At 34.8% G+C, this 13,874-nt stretch overlaps 1 protein-coding gene across 5 annotated transcripts in view; it reads right to left on the bottom strand.

Annotated features, from left to right (window-relative positions):
- The window catches only part of ADAMTS20 (ADAM metallopeptidase with thrombospondin type 1 motif 20), a 163,132-nt gene that overhangs the window by 95,071 nt on the left and 54,187 nt on the right, over positions 1 to 13,874 (bottom strand). For all 5 annotated transcript variants that reach the window (XM_049102553.1, XM_049102556.1, XM_049102555.1 and 2 more), the window contains exons 8-11: positions 9,090 to 9,195; positions 7,084 to 7,230; positions 4,627 to 4,768; positions 3,111 to 3,215 (exon numbers count right to left, since the gene is read on the bottom strand). In XM_049102553.1, coding sequence (XP_048958510.1) covers positions 3,111 to 3,215; positions 4,627 to 4,768; positions 7,084 to 7,230; positions 9,090 to 9,195 — 500 coding nt within the window. The remainder of the gene's footprint in view (positions 1 to 3,110; positions 3,216 to 4,626; positions 4,769 to 7,083; positions 7,231 to 9,089; positions 9,196 to 13,874) is intronic.

The raw sequence follows: 13,874 nt of genomic DNA, 5'->3' as shown, positions 1-13,874 counted from the left end.
TAGTTCAGTCTCCACAGTGATCAGAATGGGCCTTTTCAACTTATTTCAAAAAAATCCTTCAACTATTTCATTTTGAATAAATACAAAGTTTTCCCAACAGCTCACAAGGCCCTATATAATATTCCTCCAGTTACTTCCTCTCCATCTCTCTTCATCCCAGCCACAAGGTCAAGCTTACCTGTTTCACTTTGCCTGGAGCTCACTTCACCATATCCTCCATAGCTAATTCTCATACTTTAAGACAGCTCATTAGGCAACTTCCTGTAAGATCTACTTTGATGGGGCAGCCCCAGTGGCGCAGCGGTTTAGCGCCGCCTGCAGCCCAGGTGTGATCCTGGAGACCCTGGATTGAGTCCCATGTCAGGCTCTCTGCATGGTGCCTGCTTCTCTCTCTGCCTCTCTCTCTCTGTGTATCTCAATAAATAAAGTCTTTAAAAAAATTTTTTTTAAAATATCTACTTTGATGACTACATTTTAAATTGCAATCTGCCCTCTTGTAACACAAAACTTCCAGTTCTTTTCTTGCTCTAATTTTCTTGGCACTTATTAGCTTTATGGTAGTATTATATTGTTTATAATATTGTAGTCTGCCCCTAGAATGTAAGCTCCCTGAGGGCAGGGATCTTCTCTCTTTTTGTTCACTGATGTACTCTAAGCACCTCGAATATTGCCTGACATATAGTGGGCCCTTGACAGGTCTGTTGAATGAATGAATCCTATAACCAAGTTTATTAGCAAGAAAAAAGCTTTGTGCCCCCCATTAGAACAACAAATCATTCAAAATGAGAAACTCATATTAGAAGTGAACAAAAATCTCAGAATAGAATGTACTATATGCATCTTCCAGGAACATTTCAAATAATCCTTGAGGCACTATTTCTGATAAATCCAAGAATGAAGAAGATAGAATGTTATATTGTTCACCGTATCCTAAATTAAGTTATTGTCAGGTGAGTCCTACCATATTTTCACACAAATGGATTTATTACCACTTTAAGTATTAAAAAGATAGTCTTACATGTAAGATAGTCACAAGATAAGTGACTAAGAATGTTAAGGCAAAACACAGGACATCTATTTAAAATTTCTCTTGAATAAAAGGTCTACTGAATAATGAAAATGGCTATTGCATAGGAGCTCATTTGTTTTAATTTAAAAAAACGAGTTTACAGCTATCATGATCCACATGTTGCTACCCCAAATGGCATTTCTGCTTTTAATCTACATAAGCTTTAACATAGGACCCAGTATCTCAACATGTTTGCCTTGAATTCCAACAAACCTATACCCTTCAAACCACCTCGCTGGGAAATTATTCAAATAGCTAGTGAGCACATGAAAAGATGCTCAATATTGACAATAATCAGGATAATACAAACTAAAACTACAATATCTTATTTTGTACCTAAAACGGCTATCATCTTGTTAAAGAATTAATAATATCAAAAATTGGCAAGAAATGCAGAGCAACTGGAACTTTCACACGTACTTGCAAGAGTTTAAAATGATTACACATATTAAAGATCAAACTGTAAAATTTAGTTTTAGCTCCAAACCATGACCTGAAGAATTCCACTAGAATTTTGGTCCTAAAATAATTGGGGTGCTCAACCATTTCACAGAGTACTTCAGCTACTACAGAAACTGCTGGTACTGCTGGGGATTTACCCCAAAGATACAGATGTAGTGAAACGCTGGCACACCTGCACCCCAATGTTTATAGCAGCAATGTCCACAATAGCCAAACTGTAGAAGGAGCCTCGGTGTCCATCAATAGATGAATGGATAAAAGAAGGTGTGGTCTATGTATACAATGGAATATTACTCAGCCATTAGAAACGACGAATACCCACCATTTGCTTTAATGTGGATGGAACTGGAAGGTATTATGCTGAGTGAAGTACGTCAATCGGAGAAAGACAATCATATGGTTTCACTCATACGGGCAATATAAAAAATAGTGAAAGGAATTATAGGGGAAAGGAGAGAAAATGAGTGGGAAAAATCAAAGAGGATGACAAAACATGAGAGACTCCTAACTCTGGGAAACGAACAAGGGGTAGTGGAAGGGGAGGTAGGTGGGGGGATGGGGTGACTGGGTGACAGGCACTGAGGGGAGCACTTGATGGCATGAGTACTGGGTTGTTATACTATATGCTGGCAAACTGAACTCCAATAAAAAAAATACATATACAAAAAAAAAAACTGCTGAAGTCCCAAATACAATGTTAATATTCAATTCATTTGTGATACAAGTTATATTCATGGAAAACACATGCCTTTTGATGGAAGGCATCAGAGAGAAGGGCAGTAGCTGGTATAAACGTTCAGTAAGCAACAGCTGATAAAGCACAAGGTCAGCTACTCAACCCATCCCAAAAGTTTCTACTTGTGCCCAGTGTGAAGTTAACAAAAGAAGCAGCACTGGCCAACGTATCACTAAGCCAAGTGCTCCATTTGTGCTGTGGTACCTCAGAGAAGCCATGAACAGACTAAACTTCCTCAGTGCAGACAACATTGGCTACCAAGGCCAAAGAAGCTTGCCTTCATCTTGAAGCACCAAGAACCGGACTTCATCCTTACATGTCTATTTTGGTGAACCCTGTCACTCAGCATCACGTGCAAATGTAGATTAGTCTGTGCTGATGTTAGAATGGTAAAAATGTAGGATGTTTAGGCAATTTTAGAGGTATATTTTAAGATATTTACAACCAATAAGTATCTGAAGCAGCCACTTAAAATGTTTAATCATACTTAATTGAATTTTATGGGAGAAAATGTATACAATGGTAGCATCCTTGAATTTGGGGAGATTGCTGAAATATTAGGACCTTTATGTTATACTCATTGTTAACAAGTCTATAACATAGTCAGATAACTATCCATGTAGTTACCTATATGATTTTAACATTCATCTGCTAGATCTTAGGGGGGGGAAGGGTAAAATTAAAAATTTAATTCACTTGACTATGTACTACATCAAACTAACATGGCAACACTGCTCCACTAGCAGAGCAAAAGCTGAGAAATAATGAAGAGTGTGGAAATGCAGAGCCATCACATCCTTGGATAATCTCTTGACACAAGATTCACCCTCCGAGGAAACCTACCATCCCAGGACCACAGTGTGTTCCATCTGCCAGGGGCATGTGTTGAGTGCGACAGCCCTTGTGTACTCCTTCTGCACTAGTGCACCAGAGACGCCTGCACTGCTTCTGCATGGTAACATAAAGCAAACAAGAGTAAACCAACACTATGTCCACCAGATCAATCTAGTGTAATGCATTGGTTTCTACATTGATCTTACATATGTCACAGTTTCATGGTCAGAGGTAGAAATAATCAGCAAAAAAAAAAAAAAAAAAAAAAAATCTTTACTAAGTTCTATCATCAATTTATCTCTAAACATATAAAATGGCAATGTTTAGTTTTAGATTTTCATCATACATTGAACAACGAGAGAGAGAAATTAGAGTGGAAATATTCAAAATTATGGGAAACATTTCTCTTTGCAAGATATTTTTCTAAAGGACTTTTTGTTGTAAAATGTTATTCACAAGGAGTTTCCAAAAGCCTCTTTTGATACGATGATAGAATGTATGAATAATGTGCATAGAAATACTGTATAATGTATACTGGTTTCCTACTTTGTGAATATAATGCATACTTTCAACTTCTGAACAAAGGGTTCTCAAGTTTTCACGAGAAATAAAATCCACAGAGGTTCACAGGAGCTATACCCAAGATAATTCTCTTCTTTTTCTGAATTTAAATTCAAAGTTTATTTAGTGTATAAATCAGGTAAAAAAGAAATGTATCTTGAACAAAAAAATTAAGTTAAATCTTCCCCTCCTCCTTAGTGGATATTTAAAAGCTTATTAACATTTTTTATTCAAAGATTTTAAAAACAATATTACTATGTGGAATATGCTTTGCCTATCTTTGCACTCACTGTTAGATTTCTTTCTTTCTTCCTTTCTTTCATTCATTCATTCATTCGAGATTTAGTTTATGACAAATCCTGAATAGAACACTGGGGATATATATTTCAATGAGTGAATGAAGTTGTATTCCTGGTGCAATGATCCTCACAACCTAGGAGTGTATCTAACCTATGAAATATCCTCAAAGTTATAGAGTTTAACGATAACAACAGGCCCTACATTTCATTTCTTTGGATTCAAATCTATGTAAATTAAAATGTAGTCTATTTGGATTCCCGGGGCTTTTAATATAACTCATTATCAAGACATTTCAATTTTATCACCCACCCAAAAAAAAATAGCATTTGAACATAAATATTTGAATGCTTTTCATTTTCAATAACCTCTCAGTGTCTATTTTCTAAATGGGGAGTACTTCACATAGGATTTTGTGAGAGTTAATGAAAATAATTAAGTACTTAACACAGTACAGAACACATAATAAGTACTCACTAAATTTTACTTTCCCTTTTTTTTAACCGCTTTCTGGCAAACGGCAAATTTCTCTAAGACTTACTAACTTCTAAAATACACAGTTCACCTTCTGTTCAAGAGAATAAATGTATATTTTTGAAACATATTCTAACTGTAACTTTATGGTAGTCTTAAAAAAAAAAAAAAAAAAGGATAGAATTTTTCTTACCAAGTATGGACACACTTGTGATCCAGGACCAAACATAAGTTCACACTGCTTGTTTACATCATACATTAATCCAGGAGGTTGTGAAGATAGATCATAAATTCTTCCATTTGGTCTGTCAAGGAGGCATTCCCCATGACCAGTACTGTGCCAATGACCGAAAATATCGTTAACAGATGTCGATGCATAAAATTCTTTATCACATTTTCTGTGTTCTACACTTTCAAAAAGAGTATCAATATTTCTTTTCATAATTTAAAAACCAATGCATATCAAAGTCAGGAAGAAAACCTCACAATTCACAAAGGACTTTTAACGTGTTTGTTCTCGTTTGAATACTACAATAGCTTTGAAGATACAATTTTTAAAAAGAACAGTGACAAACTAATCAGAATATAATTTTATGAAACCTATTCATATAATCACACTACACTTTTGATCTATTTTGTTGCCCAATAGAAATGCCTTATATTTAATGCCCAAATCATCAAGATGTTAAAAAGTTTTCAAATAATTTAGGAAAGTACATTTAAAGTTCTATATAACAAAACAAGGGAATTTCAGAAAGCGTTATTTTGTTTCCACTTTAAAGGGCTAGAGTTTGCGTTTTGGTTCTAGTGCTTCCCAGGATGCATGGCTGTGGACAACTTCCCTGAGTCTCTTCACCTATAATAACAGTGACACTATTCACCTTATAAGTTTCTATTAAAGTGTGTGTGTGTGTATACACATACATATACATATAAAGGACTTAGAAAAGTAGTAAACAGCAGAGGAAATGAGTGTTTATTACTCTTAGCTTGTAATGCAGTGTCTAGTGTACAGGAAACTGAAAATGTCCCATCATCCCAATTGGGTTAAAAACATTTTGTTTCGAAAAAAATAGAAATGAGGGACGCCTGGGTGACTCAGTGGTTGGGCATCTGCCTTTGGCTCAGGGCATGATCCTGCGGTCCCGGGATCAAGTCCTACATCGGGCTCCCTGCATGGAGCCTGCTTCTCCCTCTGCCTCTCTCAATCTGTGTCGCTCATGAATAAAATCTTTAAAAAAAAAAATAGAAACGATCGTTCCATTGCCATAATTTAGAAATCTACAATTTTTTACTGGCTAGAAAGACATTAAATTTTGTCCAAAACTGAACATATAAACTTTAGGGGAAAAAAACGAGCACATACATATTTTTTTTTAATTCCCATGGAGAGAATCCCATTACCCCCTTTCAAAAATAAGGACATTTACTGGTATTTTTAATCAGCATCTCAATTGGCCATTGAACAAAGCTATATGCAATCACATATAGATCAGCAACTGTGTATTATGCTTTTAAATCAACTCTCCAAACAAGAATAATCACTGATAACTTTGGATTATATTTATGAACATATAATCCAAAGCATGCTTTCATTTATTCTCATAGTTCTCATAAAGAGAGGTAACTAGAAAGTGCATAGATTGGTGATTAGAATATGTAGAAAAAAAAAGAATACTTCATTTATACCAAAAAAAAAATTACTTGGAAAGAGTTTGGCCTTGCCTTTTAGCAACTGTCAATAAATAGGACAGAAACACCACTTGGATAAAAGTGGGAATTAAGAAGCCTAGTGGAAGGTGGAGAGATGAGACAAGAAAAATCTGGATCTGCTTCTTCTCTTCAAACCTAGGAAAATCTTCCAAAAGAACATGTAAACATATAGATGCCAGACCTCTCTGGTTGTACTAAGCTACTTCAAAGATTCATAGTTTGACATCAGCTATTGTCTGTCCTTCAAAGGCACCTCAAACATGAGCCTCTCAAACTCCTCTCAAAATATTATTCAGTAGCTTCTGAAAAAATTGAAACACACACACACACACACACACACACACACACACACACACGAAGTGTGAATCTCAGTAGGGCTTTCCTTGAAAAGTTTTCCTAATAGAGCACCTAAACTGTTTTACTGTTTTAAAAAAAAAAAAAAAAAGTGGAAGGGAGGGAGGGAGGGAGGGAGGGGGAGAGAGAGAGAGAGAGAGAGAAATAGAGAAAGAAAAAGAAAGGCAAAGCTAGCCTCTGACCTGCCCCCTTCCTAAATATTTTATTTTTTAAAAAAATTTTATTTATTTATTCATGAGAGACACAGAGAGAGAGTGAGAGAGAGAGAGAGATAGGCAGAGGGAGAAGCAGGCTCCATGCAGGGAGCCTGACGTGGGACTCGATCCCGGGTCTCTAGAATCACACCCTGGGCTGAAAGCAGTGCTAAACCACTGAGCCACTGGGGCTGCCCCCAAAATATTTTAGAAGTATGTATATACAACCCTTTTCTTATTTTTAAAAATGCATTTGTATAAAGAACACTCTTAAATTTAAACAGAAAAACTAAACAGAAATTGAACCACTTTAAAAGAACAAATGAATTTCAAATTCTATAGTCTAATAAATGTTTCATTTAACTAAAGTAATATAATTTCAGACTTACTCTAGGAATTCAGTGATATATTTCTGACTACATTTTGACCAGGTCCAAGGACTTGTGTGGTAATTTAAAGTTGGAGCCATTACATGATATTGATGTTTACTTCCAGTTTCCTTACATTTAAAACTATCATCATGTGGAACATTAAATCTAAAAATGAAAATAAACACTTAAAAAAAGAATATGAAAATATGAATACAACATTAGTAACAGATCTCTTATAAGGTAAAAGACAAATAAATCCAATCATATTAAAACTTATACTCTTGATCTCTCCCTTTGGGCACTGTAAAACCAGGGCTATCTTCATGTTTAGAAGCACATGATCTGAGAAACACTAGATTATAACTTTGATCAGCAGCACAGTCTGTTGACTTGGTAGCTTGAGTCTAAAGAATCAAAATATGTTGACTCTGGCTCACCTCATCACAATATGGATATAACATTCACATAAATACTTGCAGGTTTCAGCATGCATATCCTAAGAGGTGTGTAGGTAGATTACATAAAAGCGATACCACACTCATTTGTAGATCACTGACTATTTACTACAGTATCAAAATTTCTTTTCTTTTCTTTTTTTTTTTAAATTTCTTGATAGAAAAGAACCCCTAATTCTTTATCATTCTATAGCATCCGTCTGTTTTACACGAAACAGGCTACGTACTGTTTCCAGTCTATACTCAGTGATTACTGATAGAACTGGAATAACAAAAACCTTCCTAAAGGGCAACCAAATCTTTGTAAGATCAAGGATTTTAGATAATTAGCTGGCCAGCAGCAGAGCCTATGCATTCTTTTGAGGACCTAAGTATGAACTTGCATTTAGAAGGAACACTGAATCCACCTAACTCAGCTCTTTGCCTGCTGAGATTTGTACTTAAAAATCAGTCTTTCAATTAAGCTACCTACCCATATTCTAAAGACACCCAAAGAGTTTTTCAGGAAGAAAATAAATGTCTAAGATGGCAGTCTCTGCGAGAACAGTTTTCCATTAGTTAGTAGCCTTGGAAATCAGCTAACAGTACTTTCCAGATGTTACTGCAATGCATCTACGGCCCTCAGGTAAGCTCCTGATCCCATCTCTCCCTCACTCAAACAATTGGAGTGTACACCTTGCTGATAATCCTGAAACATAACGGTGCTAAAAGGGAACTGAAGAGGCACTAGTTCAATAAAAATGATTTCCACTTGAAATTATTCCTGTTGGATACCCTAATGATATAAGGCATGACCAGGGAAAGAAAATGTAGTGAAACTAAAAGAGGCAACTCTAGCCTCAATTCCTTATTAGCGTATAAACAAGAAATCCCAAGAATGCTGGGGGTACACATATGGAAACCTTTCAGAGGATGAGTTTGTAGGGGTTTCTGACTTTCCATGGGAGCTCCGAGGCTATCACGGGGAATCATGGCCTGCATTCTTAGAGCATAGAACCCCAGTAGAATTTTTAATAATGCAGGAACAGATAGAACCCTTCATTTGTACAAACAAAAAACAAAAAACAAAACCAAAAAACAACAACTATGAAGCTGGAGAAATAACTTTTAAAAAAATCTCTTAATGATTAAGAAATTCCCACATGCCACATTCTCTGCTGGGGCTCTGAGCTATAAGAGCAACAAGTGAGTTGGTATTACAAATATTATTGGGAGTTCCCCAGAACCAGAAGCCCCTGCAGGCCCTCCCATAAGATGGAAGAGGACAGTACCTGGTCATGTATGGGATAACAAGGGATAGAGGCCAGAAGTGCTGGTCATGTAATCCAATACAGTAAATGAAATAAAAATTCCCAAGTTCTAGTTCTTTGCTTAGTCTGTTGATCTGTGCAGCCTGTCTGACCTAACAGATCACAAAAGAGCCAGAGTTAGCATTTCAGGGATGAAAATTACACTAACAATATTTTTAAAGACATAAAGCTGCTAATTACTCAATTGAAGATGGAATTGTAGGCATTCTGTGCAATGATTAATAGAAAGCACATCACTGAGGTAGCAGAAGGTACTTACACATGCCCGAGCTCGTGGGCGATGGTAAAGGCAGCGCTGAGTCCATTTTCTTCACTAATAGAGCAGCTCCGTAAAGGATCACATAGGGTACCTAACTCTGCTAAACCTGAAAAATTTCATGTTTGTATTTCAAAATGGGAAGTATCAAATTATAAAGAACTAAATTTTAAAGCTTTTACTATTGGCAATACTACTTAGAAATGGATACAGAGTTGGCTATTAATATCACAAATATTTTATAAGGTGAAGGAAACAAGAATAGAATGATTTATCTGCAGCTGAAATCTTTCTAAGCCAATTCTTGGATTCTTTTACTGAAGAAAATAAACCAAAATATGGGGTGAACAATTCTTAAAAAAAAAAAAAAAAAAAAAAAAAAAAAAAAAAAGGAAGAGGATGTTCGCAAATTGAATTTAAATAACAATTTTTTATTTTTTTTTAAATCTTTTTTTTTTTAATTTTTATTTATTTATGATAGTCACAGAGAGAGAGAGAGAGAGAGAGAGAGAGAGGCAGAGACATAGGCAGAGGGAGAAGCAGGCTCCATGCACCGGGAGCCTGACGTGGGATTCGATCCTGGGTCTCCAGGATCGCGCCCTGGGCCAAAGGCAGGCGCCAAACCGCTGTGCCACCCAGGGATCCCTAAATAACAATTTTTTAAAAAGAGGAAAAAAAGTTTGTTATAGGAAGGATGAGGTTTTAGGCAACATTAGCGTAGAGACTAGACAAATCAATGAAAGTTGGTAAAAGAACTAATATAGAAGATACCACAGAACACTATAAATTAATGAATTTGCTTTACTATTTAAAGTTTTGAGGCAGCATACAATTATTCAGCTTTAATTAAATGAGTGATTATATGTTAACTGCACAGAATAGCACCTGGCATCTAAAATGTGTTAAATAAAATTATTGACATATTAAAGGTACCCAATAATTTTGTAAATGTTTAGAAAATGTATCCTATTAAGATCTATTCACTCTTTAATATGAAGAACATCACGCAATGCCAACTTGCTGCTGAAAGAGCTGATATAATCCAGAATAAGAAATTGAAAATAAGTGTTCCTTACAACAATCCATAGTCCATCAACTCAGTTGACATTTATTTACCGTGATGGCATAGTTTTTGCTATTATTCTTCAGAATTTTATTGTAAGTTATCTGCTCTCCTAAGGACAATCCCTTTCATAAAAAAGCAGAATTTTTCATATATAACCAGTTGCTTACTGTAAAGTTTTTGCATTTAGAAAGTTCTTAATATACAGTAGACCTGTATTAACTACTGTGCTTTAGATCTATACTCCTCTGTATTCTTTCATTTATAAAACTTAAAAGCATGCACATTTTCCTAATATTATGGTAATTTCCTAACAATGAGAAATGTTTTCTCGTGCTTTAAAAAACACTGAACTGAGGAATCTAAAAATGCCAGAAAAATTCAGATGAACATGTTCAATTACCAATACTTCTTTCCTTAATAAACAAAAGTATTTGCTCTCTTTCTGAACCCATAGCCAAAGGCATTGCTTGGGCAAAGATCCCCCCAAATAACATTTTCTTAATTAGAATCAAAGTAAAAAATGAGCAAGGAAAAAAACGAGAAAGATTATTTAACAGTCTGTTCTCCCAAGTATGCAAGAATTAATGTTCTACTAAAGTATGACTTCTTACTTTATGTGCCATTTTTTAGACAGTTTTGGTCAATTTTATATTTCTCCTTTAGTAGAGGTTAAAACTAAACACATTTTTATTGAATATCTTGCTATTCCTGCGCCTTCTTTAGTCTTTTCAATCTGTTAAGTGGCTCAATTTCCATATATTCATTTCTAAGACTACATAGATATTTCAAAAAAAATATTGACTATCATCAAATTTTATGTTTCATGCTTAAAGATGAATATATTCCAAGCTAACCTGCCCTGTTCTTTTCACTATGTGTCTTTTTGTGTCAGTGCCATACTCTCTTGATTACTGTAGTTTTGTAGTATAATTTGAAATCTGGGATTATGAAACCTCCAGCCTTGTTCTTCCATATCTGAAAGCTTTAAAAATTATTATTATTTTTTTTTTTAGGAAGAGGAGGAGAAAGGGAGGGAATGGTAGGGAGGGGCAGAGGGAGACAGAAAATCTTAAGCAGGCTCCATGCCCAGAGTGGAGCCCAATATGGGGCTCAATCTCAGAACCCTGAGATTATGACCTGAGCCAAAATCAAAGTCAGATGCTTAACTGACTGAGCCACCCAGGTGTCCCATACCTCTGGTCTTTTTGATGACCATTATTCTAACAGATGTGGAGTGTGATTTTGATTTACACTTCCCTAACTAGTGATTTTGTGCATTTTTCATATATTTGTTCCATTTGTATGTCTTCTTTTGAGATTCGTATCCATAATAACATTGTCATGTCTGTTAGTAATATGTAATCCTAATGAATAATTTAACTTTTTGAAATTAGTTGGATACTTAACTGAGCCATCTAGATGCCCCTGAAATCATTTATTAGTGTAATGATAATGAGAGCTGACCTGGGTTTATTATGTATGTTATACTATTGTAAGGTTTTATGTGATAGAACTCATTTATTCTTCATAGCAAATCTATGAAGCTAAGAGTAACTTTCAGTTTCATAGATGAGTACAAGTCACGTGCTCAAGGCTGTACAATTTGTATTAACACAAGGATTAGTATTTTGTCATCTAAAACATGTGGAAAAATCACTAAGTATCCTGCTATCTATTATCTTTTGTAGATATCATTGCCCAGTCTTTGAACCCTTTTTGAAAAGCATGTTGAAAATGGTTTTCCTTTTTTTTTTTTTTAAGATTTTATTTATTTATTCATGAGAGACAGAGAGAGAGAGAGAGAGAGAGGCAGAGACACAGGCAGAGGAAGAAGCAGGCTCCATGCAGGGAGCCTGACGTGGGACTCGATCCCGGGTTTCCAGGATCACACCCTAGGCTGAAGGCAGTGCTAAACCACTGAGACACCCAGGCTGTCCGGTTTTCCTTCTTTAAAATGGCTAGATTGGGTGACTCTGTGCAGCTTCTTGAACTTCTAAAAATAGGGAGCCTGTATCAGATTTGGGCCCAAGCTACTTTATTCTATCTCTGACCACTTTTATATATATATATATATACATATATATTTTTTTTTTTCTGACCACTTTTATAGAACCCCATATTAGCTTGAGTGAATTTAGGTACAAACCATCAATTAGCTGCTTGGTGCCATGATGTTATATATTCACTTTGATTTGTTTTTGTTCTTGCCTGTTTATGGGCATATTTTGAGTTGGGTCTTTAATCATATACAAAACATATTTCCATGGATCTGTATGTGATTAAAATGGTTAGCTTGTTGGTGGGAATGTAAATTGGTGCACCACTATGGAAGACAGTATGGAATCGTTCCCTCAAAAAACTAGAAATAGAAAGATTATGTGATCCAGCAATTCCGTTTTTGGCTATTTACCTGAAAACAAAAACACTAATTTGAAAAGATATATGCATTCCTATGTTCACTGCAACATTATTTACAATAGCCAAGATATGGAAACTACCTAATTGCTAAGATTACTGATAGATGAATGGATAAAGAAGATGTGATATATAAGTATACAATAGATTATTCAACCATAAAAAAGAATGAAATCTTGTCATTTGTGATAACACAGATGGATTTAGAGTATTTATGCTAAGTAAGGTAAGTCAGAGAAATACAAACACTATTTAATTTTACTTATATGTGAAATCTACAAAACACCATTTAATTTTACTTATATGTGAAATCTACAAAACAAGCAACCAACCAGTTTGATCAATACGGAGAACAAACTGGTAGTTGCCATGGAGGGTAGGGAGTGGGTGAAAAAGGTGAAGGGGATTAAAAAGTACAAACTTCCATTTATAAAATAAATCACAGAAATATAAAGTACAGCATAGGGAATAAGCCAATAATACTATAATAACTTAATAACTGTGCTGATATATAATAGCTTATCACAGTAAGCATTTCACAATGTATATGTAAATGTTGACTAACTATAAGGTACAAGTGAACCTAATATTGTGTGATAATTATACTAAAATTAGAAAAAGGAAGGAAACATGCTTTTTAGGACTCAATACTTAGGATTAAATTTTCTGCCAAGAACCTATGGCAAATATTCTTAACAGTGTAACTTTATTAGTATTCCCTAAAGAAAAAAATTATTGAAAAGTAAGGATAATTGCCATAATTCACAAATGATATGAGTGTCCATGAGATTTTGAGTGATGAATCAGTGGCTAGAATTAAAATCAATAAACAAAATAGTCTATTGCATTTCTATTAATCAGTATTCTATGCTCTTTACAATAAAAAAGTCTAACAAAATTTGTGTATGACTAGCATGAAAGAAAACATGTATTACTGAAAGACATTTAAAAAGATCTACATAAATGGACAGATAATGTTTTATAATGAGTTGAAATGCAGATCTAAAATTTTTTTATGGAAAAACAAAGTCTAAGAATAGCTAAAATACTGTTGCCAAAAATAAGGTAAAGTTATATACCCTGCCAATTAGTAGGATTTATTACAGGGCTACAAAAATTAAAATACAATTGATTCTTGAACAACATGGGAATTAGGGACACCAACCCTGTGCAGTGAAAAAGGATATAACTTTTGACTCCCAAAACCATAATGGCCAACAGCTGACCAGAAGCCTTAAAATAAAAGAATTACTGACACATGTTTTGTGTATGAATTATACATTGAATTCTTACAATAAAGCTAAAGA

The sequence above is a fragment of the Canis lupus genome, chromosome 27 (genome assembly GCF_003254725.2).
Source record: "Canis lupus dingo isolate Sandy chromosome 27, ASM325472v2, whole genome shotgun sequence".
NCBI lineage: Eukaryota > Metazoa > Chordata > Mammalia > Carnivora > Canidae > Canis > Canis lupus.
The sequence above is the reverse complement of the archived record's forward strand: the minus strand, read 5'-3'. Positions and strand labels throughout refer to the sequence as shown.